This window comes from Myotis lucifugus, unplaced genomic scaffold (genome assembly GCF_000147115.1).
Source record: "Myotis lucifugus unplaced genomic scaffold, Myoluc2.0 scaffold_849, whole genome shotgun sequence".
NCBI classification, from domain to species: Eukaryota; Metazoa; Chordata; class Mammalia; order Chiroptera; family Vespertilionidae; genus Myotis; species Myotis lucifugus.
This window is the reverse complement of record NW_005871897.1, coordinates 56364-74327: the sequence shown is the minus strand read 5'-3', so window position 1 is coordinate 74327 and position 17964 is coordinate 56364. Positions and strand designations below refer to the sequence as shown.

The 17964-nt window shown below is 48.6% G+C and overlaps 1 protein-coding gene across 6 annotated transcripts in view; it reads right to left on the bottom strand.

Annotated features, from left to right (window-relative positions):
* Positions 1-17446, bottom strand: part of LCMT1 (leucine carboxyl methyltransferase 1) — a 40696-nt gene extending 23250 nt beyond the window's left edge. For 3 of the 6 annotated variants that reach the window (XM_006106568.3, XM_014448530.2, XM_014448529.2), the window contains exons 1-3: positions 17169-17443; positions 2514-2605; positions 673-794 (exon numbers count right to left, since the gene is read on the bottom strand). In XM_006106568.3, coding sequence (XP_006106630.1) covers positions 673-794; positions 2514-2605; positions 17169-17275 — 321 coding nt within the window. In that variant the 5' untranslated portion in view covers positions 17276-17443. Of the gene's footprint in view, positions 1-672; positions 795-2513; positions 2606-17168 lie in introns of all 6 variants that reach the window. The other 3 variants (XM_014448528.2, XM_014448531.2, XM_023747364.1) reach the window with 2 other exon arrangements.
* Positions 17447-17964: the final 518 nt, after the last annotated feature.

The following is a 17964-nucleotide window of genomic DNA, read 5'->3' as shown; positions in this document are numbered from 1 at the left end:
GCAGGTACCCTCGTGACATCTCAGAGAAGAATCAAAAAAAATCTATACAAACATAAAAAAAGTGAATGCAACCAGTGAGGTCTTTGTAGGGAAAGGGCTTGGGGTAAAATTCCAACCCAGGAATCAAAGACCAACATTGCAGTCCTGGTCCTGCCACTAACTAGACCCGAGTTCCCTTTCCTGTGTGTGAGTGCACCTGCTCCTGGCCCCTCGCAGGGCAGTTAAGGGATCAAATCAAAGAATGGCTCCAAAAGGCTCTGCATCACATTACCAACACCCAGCTGTGCAAGTCTCCAAATTTTACAGACACTGTTATGCCCACAATAAAATCTTAGTGTCAAAATCACCAGTACACGTGCTCTTTGTCTCGGCAATTCCACTAACAGAATGTTTTCTCTGATATGTTTCCACAGGCAGAGAAAAACGCACACAAGTTTGCATTAACGCCCTGCTTACAACAGCAAAAGGTGAGACACAACCCACACATCCTTCACGGGGACCTGGTGCGACGAAGCCAGGGCTGGTGGTGGCTGGGGCATGGAAGGACTGGGGGGGTGTAGACGGGCTGTCACTGCATCCATTTTAATATATTTTAAAATTTTAGAACCAGGTGAACATCTTCAAAATTAAATGCAAACAACTGGGAAAAGAGGAAGGGGAATTTTAACTCACCTTTAATATCCAGAAGGTGGTGTCCATCCCAGCCCCAAGGTTTAAAATCTGACAGTGACACTCTGTCTTCCGTAGGAATGCCTTTATCAGCTCACTGATGCCATGGACTCGAGCAAAATAGCCTAAGGAAGAGACAGAGGAACAGGCGGTCCCTCAGTGCCGACAACAGTGGCCTTGCAAAGCCCCCCGAAGAGCGAAGAGCACGCCGGAACACCCTGCCCGCCTCCTGCGGGGAGGCAGGGGCTGCAGACTTCACCTGAGACAGGGCAACTTCCAGGTTCTCTCCCCCTTTTTCTTAAAGCCGTCTGACCCAAACTGTGCACAACCTACGTAAGGGTGGGATTAACTATCTGTCCTAAGAGAAATAAAATGTCCTATAATTTTACTTCAGGAAGACCAGGGTTTTACATCAAAACATCCGGTCTCAATGTTCCTCTTGAAAATGACCTCGAGGAATTTGGCCTCTTGAGCTTTTTCACAGCCACAGAGAAGCGAGTCGGCTTGGACACTGGAAACACACAGAGCCTTCCTGCACAGTGGGAAGCATCTCCCAGTGGGCTGCAGGTCCCCAAAGAGACATTCAAACCCGAGAGAGAGGAAGGGAGGGAGGAGGCTGACCTGGTGCCAGCGAGCCCGGCAGCCCGGCAGGTCCCTGCCTCTGGGGCACTCACAGGAAGCGGGAAGGAGGGGGCGGAGCCCACTCAGCCAGGCTCCCCCAAGCTCGCCCTCTGTTCAAAGCAAACTCCAAGTCCTTATTCTCAGAAACACCCATTTTAAAATGTCTGCATTTCTTATAGGCCCTCCCTCTAGGATCTTCAGGACCAAGACTCCCTGCTCACACAGGAGCGACTGTCACGTGGTCAACTTCTCAGTCAAATCCTTTGACTTCCTGATGGTGTCACCACCCATTCAGTAAAGGCAGCAAAAAGTAGTCCCTTATGTGAACAGGCACTTAACAGTAAAAGATATATAGATGGCTTTTCAACATACGATCTTCAACCTTATCCTTAAGTAAAAAGAATAAAACTAAAACTACTCTATGATAGCATTTCTCAATATCAGATTAACAAAGATTAAAAATTGCTCACTGAGCCCTAGACGGTTTGGCTCAATGGATAGATCGTCAGTCTGCGGACTGAAGGATCCCGGGTTCGATTCTGGTCAAGGGCATATGCCCAGGTTGCAGGTCCAATCCCCAATAGGGAGCATGCAGAAGGCAGCTATATCATTGATGTTTCTATCTCTCTCTCCCTCTCCCTTCCTCCCTGAAATCAATAAAAATATATTTTAAAAAAAACTTCATACTGATGACGAAGATTTGATAATTACTAAAATTGATCCACATGTAATTCCACTTTTGCACAGTTTGAAACTTTCCATAATAAAAGTATTTCTAAAAATAAAAATTTTTTCTAAATAAGAAGTTTCATAATACGCTATTGATAAGGATGTTAGGAAATGAGCACTTTCATATACTACTGGAGAGAGTGCATCCTGGAACTCTGTTTAAGAATGAATCCCTCTCCCACCAGGCGTGGCTCAGTGGTTGAGCGTCGACCTATGAATCAGAAGGTCATGGGTTCAGAAGGTCATGGGTTCAATTCCCGGTCAGGGCACATGCCCTGGTTGCGGGTTCCCATCACATCCCCAGTGTGGGGTGTGCAGGAGGCAGCTGATTGGTGATTCTCTCTCACCACTGATGTTTCTTTCTCTCTCTCCCTCTCCCTTCCTCTCTGAAATCAATACAAATTATATATATATATATATTTTTTAAATGAATCCCTGAAACTTCAGACCACTCAGCTGATGAGAAGATGCCAGGGAGAAAGGGGGCCACTTGCCTCTGTTAATTTCAGGGGCCTTCCTCTCTTTGCTCAGCCTCACAAGGTGCTGGAGGTAAGGGTCATCCCAGTAGCCAACGCTCACTGCAAACCTGAGAGGAATGAAAGAGAACACATGTGAGCAGAGATCTGTGTATATTCTGCCCAAGGTTCATGGCCCCGTTCCCAGGAACCAGGTCAAGGATCCAGAAGAAAGTCATCAGTCTCAAAGGCCACTGACTGCCCAGGCAGAGTTCCATTACACACTTGAGCAGACTCACCACCCCTTATATTCACACACACTTCCCACCACGTCCCCTACAGCGGCCATTTCTCACCTCTGTCTTTCCTCTTATGGCTAATTCCTTCCCCAGAGCCCTAAACAGCAAATAACCTCACCCCATCACCACAACAATTTATTCACTCAGCAAACTCACTGGCCAAAGCTTTTATCAGATAACTAAAAAGTTCTATGTCGAGAGAAAGGAAATTCAGAAATATTCGGCAAACATCACTAATACCTTTTCTCCTGACTCTGCAGTTTGTGCCAGTCATTTCACATCCCTTAAGGTGGGCACAGTGGGGAGACCGGGAAGAAACAAAACAACTACAACTTGCACAACACTCTGGTGTCCTAACCTCTCTCTACCCCAGGCTACTCCCTACACAGGTAAAGTTCTAGTGTTCCGAGTCTGGGAGCTGAAGCCAGATTACACTGGGAGTCTTCTGGCAACCACGAGTGGCACCAGCCTAGGACCACCGATGAGTCACGGAAGGAACCTGGGTCCCCAAGGCCATGCCACACCACTGTGGGCCTGGAGCCTGCTCTACCTCCCCACGGACATTTGGTGAGATAATTTCTTCACCATCTGAGCCAACCCGAGCCAGGCTTCTGTTACTTTCAGCCTAAAGCATCCCACCTAATACCCGAGGGATGCACTCAATTCCATGTTGCCTGATAAGGAAGCTGAAATTTAAGGGGTGTGGATGTGTGTGTCTCCCAGGTAGGTTCTGAGCTCCCAAAAGTAGATACTGTCACTTTTCTTTTCTTTATACCTACCGACAAGGTTTATTGCAGCCCTGACTGCAACAGGTGCTGATTCTGAAAAAAGATTCCCCCACAGTATCTCACATTTATGTTTACACAACCACAGACACTTATAAGAAAGTACCTGTGTTCAGCTACTCAGTACAGCTGCTCAACAGAGAAACAAAGAGCTCGCTAAGAACACCACTTGCTACAAGCCTGGAATCTCCAAGGAAAACAGAGTATTACAAGAGTAAACTCGCTCAGTGGTCCAAAGAGTATTTCACAAAATATCATGAAATCAACGGAATAATCTGAAAACCTGCATTTAAAAAATGAAGTAGAATACAGTAAAACAGAAAACACCCGTGTGCCTTACACACAGAAAGGGATGAGACTTCTGTGAAGATTGTGTTGCACATCTGTGCTGGAGGAAGTAAGTTTCCTCACTGAGTTTCATGAACAGATTTCAAAGGATTCATCTAGTGCCATCTAGTGGTCACTGCCTAATGATGAGAACACCATCAAACAGTTAAAGCAAGCATGTCAAACTCGCCGCCTGCGGGCCACATGTGGCCCACAACGAATATTTTTGCGGCCCAGCCAATACAACGGTATGTAAGAAATGTTTTAATAAAAATTTCGTAACTTAATTTTTACAATATCCTGTTATACATAACTAGAGGCCCAGTGCATAAAATTCATGCACAGGGAAGGGGGGTGTTCCCTCAGCCCAGCCTGCACCCTCTCCAATCGGGGACCCCTTAGGGGATGTCTGACTGCCGGTTTAGGGGATCGGGCCTAAACCGGCAGTCAGACATCCCTCTCACAATCCGGGACCACTGACTCCTAATCGCTCACCTGCCTGCCTGTCTGGTCGCCCCTAACTGCCCCCCACTGCCGGCCTGATCGCCCCTCACTGCCTCTGCATGCCGGCCTGATTGCCCCTAACTGCCCCCCCTGCTGGCCTAGTCGTCCCTAACTGCCCCCCGCTGCCGGCCAGGTCACCCCCAACTGCCCCCTCCCTGCTGGCCTGGTCGCTCCTAACTGCCCCCCCTGCTGGCCTGGTCACCCCTTACTGCCCCCCCTGCCAGCCTGTTCTCCCCCAACTGCCCCCCTCTGCCAGCCTGGTCACCCCTCATGGCCCCCCGGCCGTCCTGGTCGCCCCACACAGCCTGCTTGTTCAGTCGTTTGGTCGTCCCTCACTAACACCCCTGCTGGCCTGGTCATAGGCAGCCATCTTGTGAGGGTGTGAGGGTTAATTTGCATATTACCTCTTTATTATATAGGATTATTAATAATGAACTATAACATTTGCTAATGACTGATTACTATAATCATGTTGCATTCATTTCCCTTATGCACAGGACACCATTTCTCTCCACTAATACTAGCAGCGAATATTTTAGCATCTGATTGCCACGTCATTAGTCTTGGACTGACTTGTTTGGTGTGCGCAACAGGAAATATTTCGCTTTCGGAGAACAAAAAAAATAGGTTTATTTGTGTTATGCTTATTAATTTGTGCAGTTATTTAGTGTCTGGTAAGTTAATGTTTAAGAAAAAAATATTAATTTTTATTAAAATGTTCTATTATTTTATGTTAACGATGACTCATTTATTTCAGCCCTTGGCATTCAGCATGTCTCTATCAAAATAAACCTACGTTTCTATGAAAATTGAAGCTTTTGCTTTTTGCGGCCACATACACTTCCACCTTGTTGATTTGGCCCGTGTTAGCCTTGGAGTCTGACATGCTTGAGTTAAAGGGTTGGAAGGGGCCTTGGAAATGATCTGGTCAATCCCAACATCCAGTGCAAGAATCCTTTCATCGGTATCAAGCCGCTCACTCCACTGCCAAGCAACCGCTGGAAGGCTGCTCCGCGGGCCTCCCTCCAAGCACTCCTGTTGGACTATTGCTGCCCTGGCAGATAACAAGGAGCAGTTTCTATTCCTCTCAGCTCTGTACTATCAGTTGGTATTAGATTCAGTCAAGCAATATTTATTGTCTGCTCAATGCCAGGCAAGACGGAGAAGGGCCAGAGGCAAAGATAAACATGGGATTATGACCAGTGAAGGGCATGAGTAACAAGGAGAACAAAGGGATCTTCCTGAGAGAAGGGGAAGGGAAAGGCCTCTGGATGGGGGATGGCGAGTTGAGCCCTAGAGAATGGAGTCACTGTGCAAAGGGCCCTGCAGACAGGAGGCCCGGCTGACAGACGCGCTCTGGCGTGGGAATGGACTTGGAGTGTCCCGGTAGCAGAAGGGGGAGTGGGGGCTGGAGAGCAGTAAGGAAACAGGAGAAACTGGGGAAGAGGTTGGAGAGAAAAGTAAACTCAGGCACACGTGCCTGGCAGGAGCCTGGGACTGACCTCAACAGTACACAGGCACGTCTGACCACCATCCCGAGTCCTACGTCCCAGCGTTTCTAACCAGTGTCTCTCCAGTCCTCACACTGTAAAACTGCACTTGGATGATTTCTGTGTTACTGTATTCTACTTCATTTTTCAAATGCAGCTTTCAGATATTCCGTTGATTTCTTGGTATCGATGGGTCACAACTTACTGTTTGTGAAACACTCTTTTGGACCACCGAGCAATGTATATGTATCTGTGGTTGTATTGTGTACATGTATGTGTATATGTGTACATGCATGTGTATGTGTATATATGTGTGGGTATTATGTAGATATGTGTGTATGTGTGGTTGTATTGTGTACATGTATGTGTATGTATGTGTGGGTATCATGTAGATATGTGTGTATGTGTGGCTAGGATTTTGATTGGGACTACACTGACTCTATGGATCAATTAGGGGTGAATAGACAACAACACCAAGTCTTCTAATGCATGAACAAAGTATACCTCCCATTTACATAAGTCTCCTTTAATTTCTCTCAGTAGTGTTTTATAGTTTTCTGTGTAAAGGTATTTTCATTAGATTTATTCTTAGACAGTTTACATTTTTGATGCTATTATAAATAACTAGAGGCCCAGTGCACAAAAATTTGTGCACTCGGGGGGTCCCTCAGCCCGGTCTGTGCCCTCTCGCAGTCTGGGACCCCTCAGGGGATGTCCACCTACTGGCTAGGCCCGCTCCCCGGGAGATTGGGCCTAAGCTGGCAATCAGACATTCCCTCTGGCAGCCCGGCAACGCTCAGGGGATGTCCACTTGCCAGCGGGGAGCAGGCCTAAGCTGCAGTCGGACATTCTTAGTGCTGCTGAGGAGGCGGCCATCAGCCTGGCTTGTGGCTGAGCAGAGCTCCCCCTGTGGGAGGGCACTGACCACCACCGGGCATCTCCTGCATTGAGCATCTGCCCCCTGGTGGTCAGTGTGTGTCATAGTAACCAGTCATTCCCAGTTGTTCTGCTGTTAGGGTCAATTTGCATATTGCCCTTTTATTATATAGGATATTTTTAAATTTCACTTCTTGTCCTGGCCAGTGTTGCTAGCTGGTTAGAACATCCGCCCACAAAAGAGTCTCAGGTTCTATTCCGGTCAAGGGCACATACCTGGGTTGCAGGTTTGATCCCCAGCCCTGGTCAGGCACATGCAGGAAGCAACCAATTGATATCCAATTGATATGTCTCTTTCACATAGATGTTTCTCCTCTTCTCCTCTCTTCCCTTCTCTCTCTCTCTCTCTCTCTCTCTCTCTCTCTCTCTCTCTCTCTCTCTTTCCCCTCACCTCCCCCCCGCCCCCACTTACTCTCTCCCTTCCACTGTCTCAAAAAACGGATGGAAAAAATATCCGTTGTGAGTATTAATAACAAAAAATTCATTTTCCTATACATGAACGTATATTTACAATACATCTATCTGACAAAAGACTCCTACCCAGCTATGTAATGAACTACAATATAAGTCAAAACCAACAGTGACATCATCAATAAAAATGGGCAAAAAACTTGGACAGACAGTTCACGAAAGATGTAGGAATGGCCAATAAACACATAAAAAAGGTGATTAAGTCCTAGCCGGTTTGGCCCAGTGGATAGAGCATCAGCCTATGGACTGAAGGGTCCCAGGTTCGATTCGGGTCAAGAGCACATGCCTAGGTTGCGGGCTCAATCCCCAGTAGGGGGCGTGAGGAGGCAGCCGACCAATGATTCTCTCTCATCACTGATGTTTCTATCTCTCTCTCCCTCTTCCTTTCTCTCTGAAATCAATAAAAATATATTTATTTTTTAAAAAGGTGCTTGACCCTGGAGAGGGTCAATGGGGGAGGGGGGGAGGGCAACATCTGTAATACTTTCAACAATAAACATAAATTAGTCACCAGGGAAATGCAATGTAAAACCATAGTGAGATGCTATTTCACACCCACTGACGATATGGAGTGTTAACAAGGATGTGGAGTGTTCATCCATTGCTGGTGGGAAGTGTAAACTGATAAACCACTTTGGGAATTAATCTGGATATTAAATATACACCCAGCCTATGACTACACAATTCTACTCCTAGACATCTACCCAAGAGAAATGAAGGACCGGTAAGAATGTTCATCGCAGCCCATCCACAGTGGCCCAAAACTGGGCACAACTCAAGTGACCCTCATATGGTGAGGGGACAAACAAATCAGGGTGTGGTCACACAGCATGAAAAGGACCAAACCACTTTACCCGGACAGGGGTTCTCTCCTCACCACACACGAGCCAGGTTCCTCTGAGCTGTCTTCTCAATCAGGCTGCAACCTTGGCCTGTAATATAGAGACTTGGACAAACACTAACAGCTTCTAAGAGCTCAAGGCCACAACCTCAGGATGACGCTCCTCGCACTTAAAGTGCCTGAGAGAATGCAAGGCCGCCAGGAGCACAGCATGTCCAGCCAACATTAAAGATGCGCCCCTTCTCCCAGGTAGCAAACCCAGGCGGCTTCACGTGGACCGACCCCTTCCTCCCTCCCTCTTTTTGTAACTTTTCACTTCTCTGACTCTACTGCCCAGTGCTCGCCCAACTCCTGACTCCCCCATCTCCCTCAAAATGCCCTCTGTAGAGCTGCAGGCGAGTTATTCACCCAGGACTCTTTCCCTGTTGCAATAGTTATCGCTGGCCAAAACCTGACCTTACCACTTTAACCAGTATCTGGCTTTATCTCTGACAACATGAATGAATCTCAATGAACATGCTGAGTGAAAGAAATTACAAAAAGAATGCATTCTGTATGATTCCATTCGTATGATGTTCAAGAGCAGGCAAATCTGATCCAGGGTAGCTGAAATCAGAAAATGCTAGTGAGGTGGGGGCAAGGAGACCAACCAAAAGAGAGAAAAGCGGCCTTTCTGGAGTTTCAGAAATATTTTACATCTTGTTGAGTGGTGGTTCACAGATATATACAACTGTCAACACTCCTCAAATGGAAAACTTGAGCACTTAATTTATAGGGTGTCCCCCCAAAATGTATATATACTTTGAATAATTATAAAGGCAGTGTTTATTAAAATACATCCCATTTTCAAAATTGAGCTATCAGCTGTTAAAATGTGCATATATTTTTTGGGACACCCTGTATATAAATTATGTCCTTCTCTCCCTCCTCTATTTTCTTCTCTTCCCCTCCCCTATCCCCTACCCCCTCCTCTCCCCTCCACCTCTTCCTCTACTTCTCTCTCCCTTCTTCCTCCTCCTCCTCCTCCTCCACCACCACCACCTCCTCCTCCTCCTCCTTCTTCATCTTCTTCTTCGGCTTCTTCTTCTTCTATCACTCCCTCTCTCACACTCTCTGTCTATGTCTACAGCTAAAATCGATGAAAGGGAGAATATGGGGGGTGGGTATAGGAACATAGCAGGACCTTCAAGTTCCCTTTCTAATATCCACTCACCCCTTCTTCCTTACTAAAAGAACGCCCAATTTTGTTTGAGGCATCCATCTGCCCAATGAGAAGTTCTTACCTCCCCACACTTTCCTGCAGCTGAGGGTGGGGCCATATGTCCTAGTACAAAGAAGTCTACAGGGCTTCCCAAAACTCTACAGCTTTCCTGATGAAAAGAGACACACTCGGACACATGTCTTTTGCTGGTACCCTTCCTTCCCCATTCTTGCCCTGCCAAGCAAGCTATGGGAGCTCTGAATCAATTCACAACTAAGTAACTTTGTGATTAATAGTCTTAAGGCATCAAAATGGGGGGGAAAGGGCATTTCAATTGGGAGTCAAGAATGCCATCGCTGTGTTAAAGTATATATAAGAATTTAGTATATTATATGTGACTTTTCAAATCAATTGGGAAATAGAGACCATTTAATAGATGGTATAGGGACAACTAGCTAATGTTTTCAGACAAAATTAAGTTAAAACTGCTACATTCTTACATAAAAGAGATGAATGATTTAAGCATAAAAGACAAAGCCATAGAAGTACTAAAAGAAAATGTTGAAATGATTGAAATGGCCTTTCAAAGCACTGCTCGAAAACACAAGCCATGAAATGAGGTTGTCAGATTTTGCACCAGGAAGATTCACAATTTCTGTATTATGAAATGCACTGACAAGCGAAAGTGAAAACCAAGCATCCATCTGAGAGAAAATACTGCAACAAACACAGGCCAAGGAGTACCATCCTTCATATAAAAAGTTCTTATAAAGCAGAAATAGAAGTACAAATAACCAGACAAGAAAAAGACAACAACCCAGTTGGAAAATGACTGGAGAAAGGATTCACATAAAAGTATCAATGATAGTGAGCAAAGTGCTGGGTCTCACCAGTGATCATAGAAACACAAATTAGAGAGGGCTTCTTCTCCACCTCTAGCTGATAAGCCATTGGTCACCAAGAAAATTCTGATTAGCGTCTCATTTGCACAGGCGGGAATGAAAACTGATACAACCTCTTTCATTAAGCATTTCGCAGAGGCTTCTCACTTTGTCATTTAAAAAATTAAGTTTATAAGAGAAAAAATGATGTGAATATTCCTATTCTAGATATAAAATCATTACCTTTCACAGGTATTTTCCAATATTTAATTCATTCCTTTTTTAAAAAACAGGGGAGGGTTAATCATCCAGAATTTATTGGACTTTCTTGATGAGCAAGTTTGGCAGCTAATTTCTCCTCAACACAATGTCCTAGATCTAAAGTGGCACATCTTCTCTGGAGGTGCAGAGGCCATCCTTGGTCAAAGTCTCAGCATGCTCTCCCAGGCAGCTCTGGTGGGGCGGGGCAGCCGTGCTGGGGTGGGGCAGCTGTGGTGGGGCAGGCCAGCTGTGGTGGGGCGGGGCAGCCGTGCTGGGGTGGGGCAGCTGTGGTGGGGCAGGCCAGCTGTGGTGGGGCGGGGCAGCTGTGGTGGGGCGGGGCAGCTGTGGTGGGGCAGGCCAGCTGTGGTGGGGCAGGCCAGCTGTGGTGGGGCGGGGCAGCAGTGATAGGGCGGGGCAGCAGGCTTGCAGAGACCACCTGCATCTCTAGGGGGACAGTTTTCAGAAATCAGATTCACTTGTATCATTTTCACACTGGCCCCTGGCCTGGTTTCTGAACCGTCTAGACCACTCAATACCAGTGAAGAAGAAAAGCAGCTGTTTAAGGCCTCCCAGGGTGATGTAATCTTGAGTGTTCGCATCCAGTTCTAGTCACTGTAGCCATCCACGTATGCTATTACACCTACAATGCGCGTGGCTCTGAGGTGGACGCGGCCCCTGCTTTGTGTCGTGTTTATTCTAGTGGAACACAAAACTACACCCGACGTCTGAATTGCAAATGGCCGGTTCCCACGAAGGAGGCACAGGGTGTACCCTCAGGTCTGCGGGTATCAGAGGTCTCCTTGCTTGAGGGAGCCCATCTGAGCTAAAGCGTCATCTATGACTCCCCAGCCTCCCCCACATCCAATCCGCCAGCACCTCCTATGGGCTCCACCTGACAGCCCCTCAGCACCTCACGGCTCCCACCCTGGCGGCCACCAGCCTCTCGGGCCTGGGGTATCCCAGAGCCTAACTGGTCTCCAGGCTGCCATCCTCGCCCTGCAGTTTGGTCCCCACAGAGAAGCTGACGTGATCCCGTTAAAACCCACGTCAAGTGAGCTCATTCTTCATTCAGTTCAAAATCCGAGCGGCTCCCTCTCCAAGGAAGAGTTAGTCCTACAAGAGGCTGCACCATCTGTCCCCCAGCCCCAGGCCCAGGCAGCCTCAGGGCCCACCTACTCTGTTGGCCCCGCCTGGGGCCTGGGATGTGGGTTCCCACTTACACAGGTCTCCTCCCTCCCGCCCCCAGTCTCTCCCCAGCACTACCTTCCCAGCAGAGCCCTCCCTGGCCATCCCATCCCAGAGGACAACTCCTTCCAACACTCCCAGGCGCTGATCACCAGCTGACACGCCAGATGTCTTGTTTCCCAGCCGGCGCCCCCACGCTCGGTGTTGTCTGGGTTGCTCCCTTCTGCTCCACAGGAGAACAGTGCCTCCACAGAGGAGGCACGCAGTAAAGAAAGCCCAATGAACGCATTAAGCCGAGATGACTGACGCAGAACTAAAGGGGCGAGGGAGGGAGGGAGGGAGCAGCAGGCTGAAAGGCTGGAGGAAGGCGGGGGAGCAGGACACACCTGAAGAACTGCGAGGGTGGCAGGGAGGGAGGGGGGTGAGGCTGGAGAAGCAGGTGAGAGCAGGCAGGGCCATGGAGGCCCCTCAGGAGCTGGGTCCTCTAACAGCAACAAGAAGCCACTGCACTGGGAGTGGCCTGAGCAGGCAGGCCTTTTATAAAACGCTCACCTCAGAGGGACGTGGATTTGGGGGAGGTAAGGGGGAGCTCAGTTAGTGGGCTGGTGCCATAACTCTGACCACAGGTGACCTCAGCTTGGACAGAGGTGGCAGAAGGGGAGGTGAAGAAACGGAAGCAGATTCCTAGCATATTTAGCAGATAAGAATCAAAGTTCTGATCACAGGGGGGAGTGAAAGGGCAGCTTCAAGATCACCTTACCTTTCGGGCCTGTGAGCTGAACGGGCAGCACCACTCACTGGGGTGGGGGAGGGGTGGCAAGGAGACTGTGGGAAGGTGAACTTGAGCAGAGTCTTGGAAATAATGAATTTGAGATCATTGAGAGATTGCAGTGGGCAGTGAGACACCCAGGGCAGCATGAGCAGATCCTGAAAAGTGCGGTGTGTCACGCCATGTTGTGTAGATTTTTACCTGGTGTCTGACGGTTAATCAAGTGACAGGATAAGATGTGTGGTTCTGAAAAGTCACCCTCGCCGAAACCGGTTTGGCTCAGTGGATAGAGCGTCGGCCTGCGGACTGAGGGGTCCCAGGTTCGATTCCGGTCAAGGGCATGTGCCTGGGTTGCGGGCGCATCCCCAGTGGGAGATGTGCAGGAGGCAGCTGATCGATGCTTCTCTCCCATCGATGTTTCTAACTGTCTATCTCTCTCCCTTCCTCTCTGTGAAAAATCAATGAAATATATTTTAAAAAAAAAAAGTCACCCTGGCCACAGTGTAAACACGTGGGTGGAGGAGGGGCTAGTCTAGAAGCAGGGAGAAAGTGAGGCTGCTGCAATAAGCCAGGTGGGCCAGCAGACCGGCAGGAAATGGGAACAGATCTCACACAGCTGCGGGGGATTTTTCTAAAACACGAAACCAGATCATGTCAGGTCCCCAATTAAAATCGCTCAGGACCGCCCTGACCGGTTTGGCTCAGTGGATAGAGCATCAGCCTTCGGACTGAGGGGTCCCAGGTTCAATTCCAATCAGGGGCATGTACCTTGGTTGCGGGCACATCCCCAGTGGGAGACGTGCAGGAGGCAGCTGATCGATGTTTCTCTCTCATCGATGTTTCTAACTCTCTATCTTTCTCCCTTCCTCTCTGTAAAAAATCAATAAAATATATTTTTAAAAAAATAAAAATAAAAAATAAAAATCGCTCAGGACCTTCCACCTTTCGTTCTCTCACGGCCTCTCCACAATTCTCTCTTGCCACCCATGCCCCCGCCCAATGTCAAGTTCCCCTAACGCACACTGTGCCTCATGGCCATGCTACTCAGCTCCTGCTCTCTCCTTCTGCCTGGCAGACTCCCATTTGCCCTCCGAACACTCACAGGCCCCTCCGTGAAACAAGAGCAGGCCGACATCGAGGCGCTGGCGGGCGCTCACCGAGGTCACCTCGAAGGCACAAGGTCATACTGCACCGGTGATGCAGGGAGACAGAGGAAGGCCGCTTCATAACTCAGTCTCAACAGACACAATGAGGTCGGGGTGCCATCCACCAAGCACCAGACCCTCCGGCTGCCAGGAGTGACTTCGGCTCCTTGATGAACGGCAGGGATGGTCTCGCTCAGTCACACCTCCTTCTAGAAAAGGCTGACTGAAGTACCGACCGACGACACAGGACTGCCCCGCTCCTGTCGGCACCCAACCCAGTGCAAGTCCTCGCTTCCTTGAACTCTCCCCCAAATTATCCAACCACAGCCCAAGTCCTGAAGTTCTAACACCGTCCCGTCCGCCCCCCCCCGCCCCCCCACCGACAGGCCCGTAAGTTCCCCGTGTGAGTGCTCCCCCACTACGATGAGTAACTAAGCCCAACTGCGTAACTACAAGTGGTTTCTAGTGGTCTCTGCCGGAAGACATGGACAGCTGCAACAGAAAGAATGACTGCGTTTCCGGGCGGGAAGTAGGTGCATTCCCACCTGAAGGCTTCCATTTCCTGTTCAGCAATACCCACACCTCTACTCTGAGGGGAAGAGGAGGGGAAAGGAGAGGTTTGAGGAAAGTGGGAAATGGCTGAGTTAAGTATTCTGGAGAGCAGGAAAGTGAGCTGACCAGGGAATCATACTAGAATGGTCATGCTCTGCTCAGGGCACAGGTGCGGCTGGGTGACTTGAATTCACAGAAGGCCCCATAGTATTCGAGGTGAGAAAGGAGAGTTTGGCTCAACCAGGGTTTGTGGTTTACCAGCACTGGGGGGCAGGGGAGATAAGTCACTGCCAGAGAAGGGCAGAATGGCCGGCCATGAACTCTAAGCTCAACTGAGAGGTAACAGCCCTAGAGCAGCGGTCGCCAACAGGTGGTCCGCGGACCGTGGGTGGTCCTTGAGGTCCGAAAGGTTGGCGCCCGCTGGCCTAGAGGACGTGTCTGAAGGGTAGAGAAAACCAGGGAGGACCTGAGCGAAAATGTGCTGGGGGCGTAACAGGAATAACTGACTAAGTGAGCTGAAAAGAAGAATGTGAAAAAGCTTCGATGAACCGCATCTGCGTGGCCAGCACATCCGGTCTTCACAGCTTGGCCTAGCCCAGAGCAGCCCCAGTCCACAGACCATGCTGCCCTGCAGGTCGGGCTGAAAACCACTACCTTAAATTCTCTGCACTTCAAACCTGAACTCCCCCTACAATGTTTAGGTGTCAGTAGACACAGAGGACCCCGGAAACCGAGGCAGAGAAGAGCTAAATTATAAAAACTATCCGACTGAGAGTCAAGGAAAGTCATGCTCTAGTCCAGCCGTGGGCAAACTACGGCCCACGGGCCGAATCCGGCCCGTTTGAAATGAATAAAACTAAAAAAAAAAAAAAAAGACCGTACCCTTTTATGTAATGATGTTTACTTTGAATTTATATTAGTTCACACAAACACTCCATCCATGCTTTTGTTCCGGTCCTCCGGTCCAGTTTAAGAACCCATTGTGGCCCTCGAGTCAAGAAGTTTGCCCACCCCTGCTCTAGTCCTACTATTTCTCTGTACTTTTCTTTGCGTCTGAGCTATTTTATAGCTAATTTACTTTTTTTAAGTATGCAAAATACATTTCCAATAAATATTAAGTAAACCAATATTATTAATAAATATTAAATAAACCTAACCCTAATGTGCTACAGAAAACCTTTTTTTTGTTTGTTTTTTGGTTAATCCTCACTCGAGGATATTTTTCCCATTGATTTTTAGAGAGAGCAGAAAGGAGGGAGGGAGGGGGAGAGAGAGAAACATGAATTCGAGAGAGACACATCAATTGATTGTTTCCCACATGCACCCTGAGGGGATCAAACCTGCAACTCAGGCATGCCCTTGACCGGGAATGAAACAAGACCATTTGGTACTCAGGCAGACACTCTAACCCAGCAGTTCTCAACCTGTGGGTCGCGACCCCTTTGGAGGTCTAACGACCCTTTCACAGGGGTCGCCTAAGACCATTGGAAAACACAGATATCATTACATATTGTTTTTGTGATTAATCACTGTGCTTTAATTATGTTCAATTTGTAATAAGGAAAATACATCCTGCATATCAGATATTTACATTACGATTCATAACAGTAGCAAAATTACAGTTATGAAGTAGCAACGAAAATAATTTTATGGCTGGGGGTCACCACAACATAAGGAACTCTATTAAAGGGTCTCGGCATTAGGGAGGTTGAGAACCACTGCTCTAACCACTGAGCACACAGGCCAGGGCCAGAAAAGTATTTTATTTCCCTCTCATAATTTAATAACACTGTAGATTCTCTTACTAAAGAGCAGTCAACATGAGAACAATTATTTCTAATTCAACAGTGCTATACGTGTGGTCAATAGCAACTGAAAGCGGAAGAAATAAAGCTGGGTGTCTTTAAACTCACAAATTTCACCAAGGATGCCTCCAAGCCTTTAATACTTATGTATGCATTTATCTATTTACTCGTATTTAATCTACCGCCACTCACATATACCACATGCCAGAAACTGCTCTAAGTGCTTTCCTAATATTACATATCATTTCATCTTTACGATCATCCCCACTTTACAGACCAGAAAACTGAGAACACAGACTGGATGAGTAACTTGCCCGAGGTTTTACACGACTTGTAAACGGCAGGGCTCGGATCAGTGTGGCATTCTGGCTCCAGAGTCCAGCTTCACTAAGCGTGGTCTCCAAGAACCCACAAAAAGCACAATCCTTAACCCCGACTTTTGTTCTCCCCACTCTACAAGCCCTGCATGGCCCCTGCAGCCAGGGCATTGGTTCCGTTCCTCCAACAGTCCACACTTGACTTGCTCTGCCTGAACAGTCTCCAACACTGCTTTTTAAGCCTTTTTTTCTCAGTTTAAACATCACTGCCTAAATTACGAAGTCTAATCTCAGCACTCCACACAAAATTGTCATTATGTATTTTATGGGTAATTATTTGTCTCCTGTCTCTTTTCCAACTAGGCTGTACGTCAGGCGCCGTGTCAGTCTCGTTCATTATGTGGTCCCCATCACTGAACCCCCACCACCGCGCACAATGAAGGGCCTGGAGCAAAGTAAGCTCTCAACAATTTTTGTTGAATGAATAAATGGAGTACATTCAAGTCTCATGCTTTCTTTTTCATGCTTCCAGGTGTGTGATGTCTACCTGTGCTCACTGGCGCCCCCCTCCCCGCCCCCCAACTACACCCCTAATAGTGTGGACTCCTGTAGCAATCAGTCGAGAACGCTGGAAAGTACTGGCTCTGCACACCAATATGATGTGGTCGTGGTCACGTCATTTCCCCCCTCCACACTGTACTCTAGGCACGACCCCGGGCTTGCACCGCGCCTGGCACACAGCAGAAGGTACATCATTGTTTCATAAATGAACCCCTGCCCTGTGAAATTCACAGGGGAGAAGCCAGGGTCTCGGGAGCGGGCGGGCGCCTGGTGGCGTGCAAGCGCGTTCCACCGACACAGGCCCGCCTCCCACCCGGGCCCCAGCCGCCGGAGCTGCCGCCCCTAACCCGCGCCCCGCAGGCACCTCTTGCAGATAGAAGCATCATCGCAGGTGCCTTGCACGCCTTCGTCGTCAGCTTCGGTCGAGGAAGGACAGGAGTTGAAAGTGGTCGACCTCAGGTTAGTGGCCATGGGCGTGGAGGTTCCGGGGTGCTGTGCCCACCCGGGACATGAAAGCGGGGTCGACCGCCGCCGGGGGAATTAGCGAACCTCCAGGAAGGCAGGAGAGAGGGGCTGGGCTCCGCCCGCTCAGCTGGCGCGGCTCGGAGAGGCCGCCCACGACCACTGTCCCAGCAACCTTCGCGCTTATTGGAGCCGCCGACAGGACGCTCATTGAGTAATTTCCCAGCCTCTCAGCCTGCGGAGGTGCTCATTGGACAACTCCTTTAGCCCCGCCCACAAAACCCGGAAGTTTGCCAGGGAGGGGGAAGTAAAGTGAACTTGACACACTATGGCACCGCAATACTTTCTGGGAATTGTAGTCTTAGGTGAGTTGCGAGGCCACTGAGATTCTTATTGCTGGCCACGTAATTTTATACCTGTAATTAACTCAGGTCAGGACCCTAGCACTGGGGCGAAGGGCAGAGAAACCAGCCGAAGGAAACAAGTGTCATTGTGACAGTCGGTCGAGGCTCAGTCTCATCTAACAATTGAACCAATATTTATTGGGTTCCCTCTGAGCCAGGAGCTGGGCTCAGCACACATAATAGTCTTTGAGATGTCATGAAGGAAGGAATGTGTGGCCCAGCCGGCGTCGCTCAGTGGTTGAGAATCGACGTATGAATCAGGAGGTCAGGTTCCATTCCTGGTCAGGGAACATG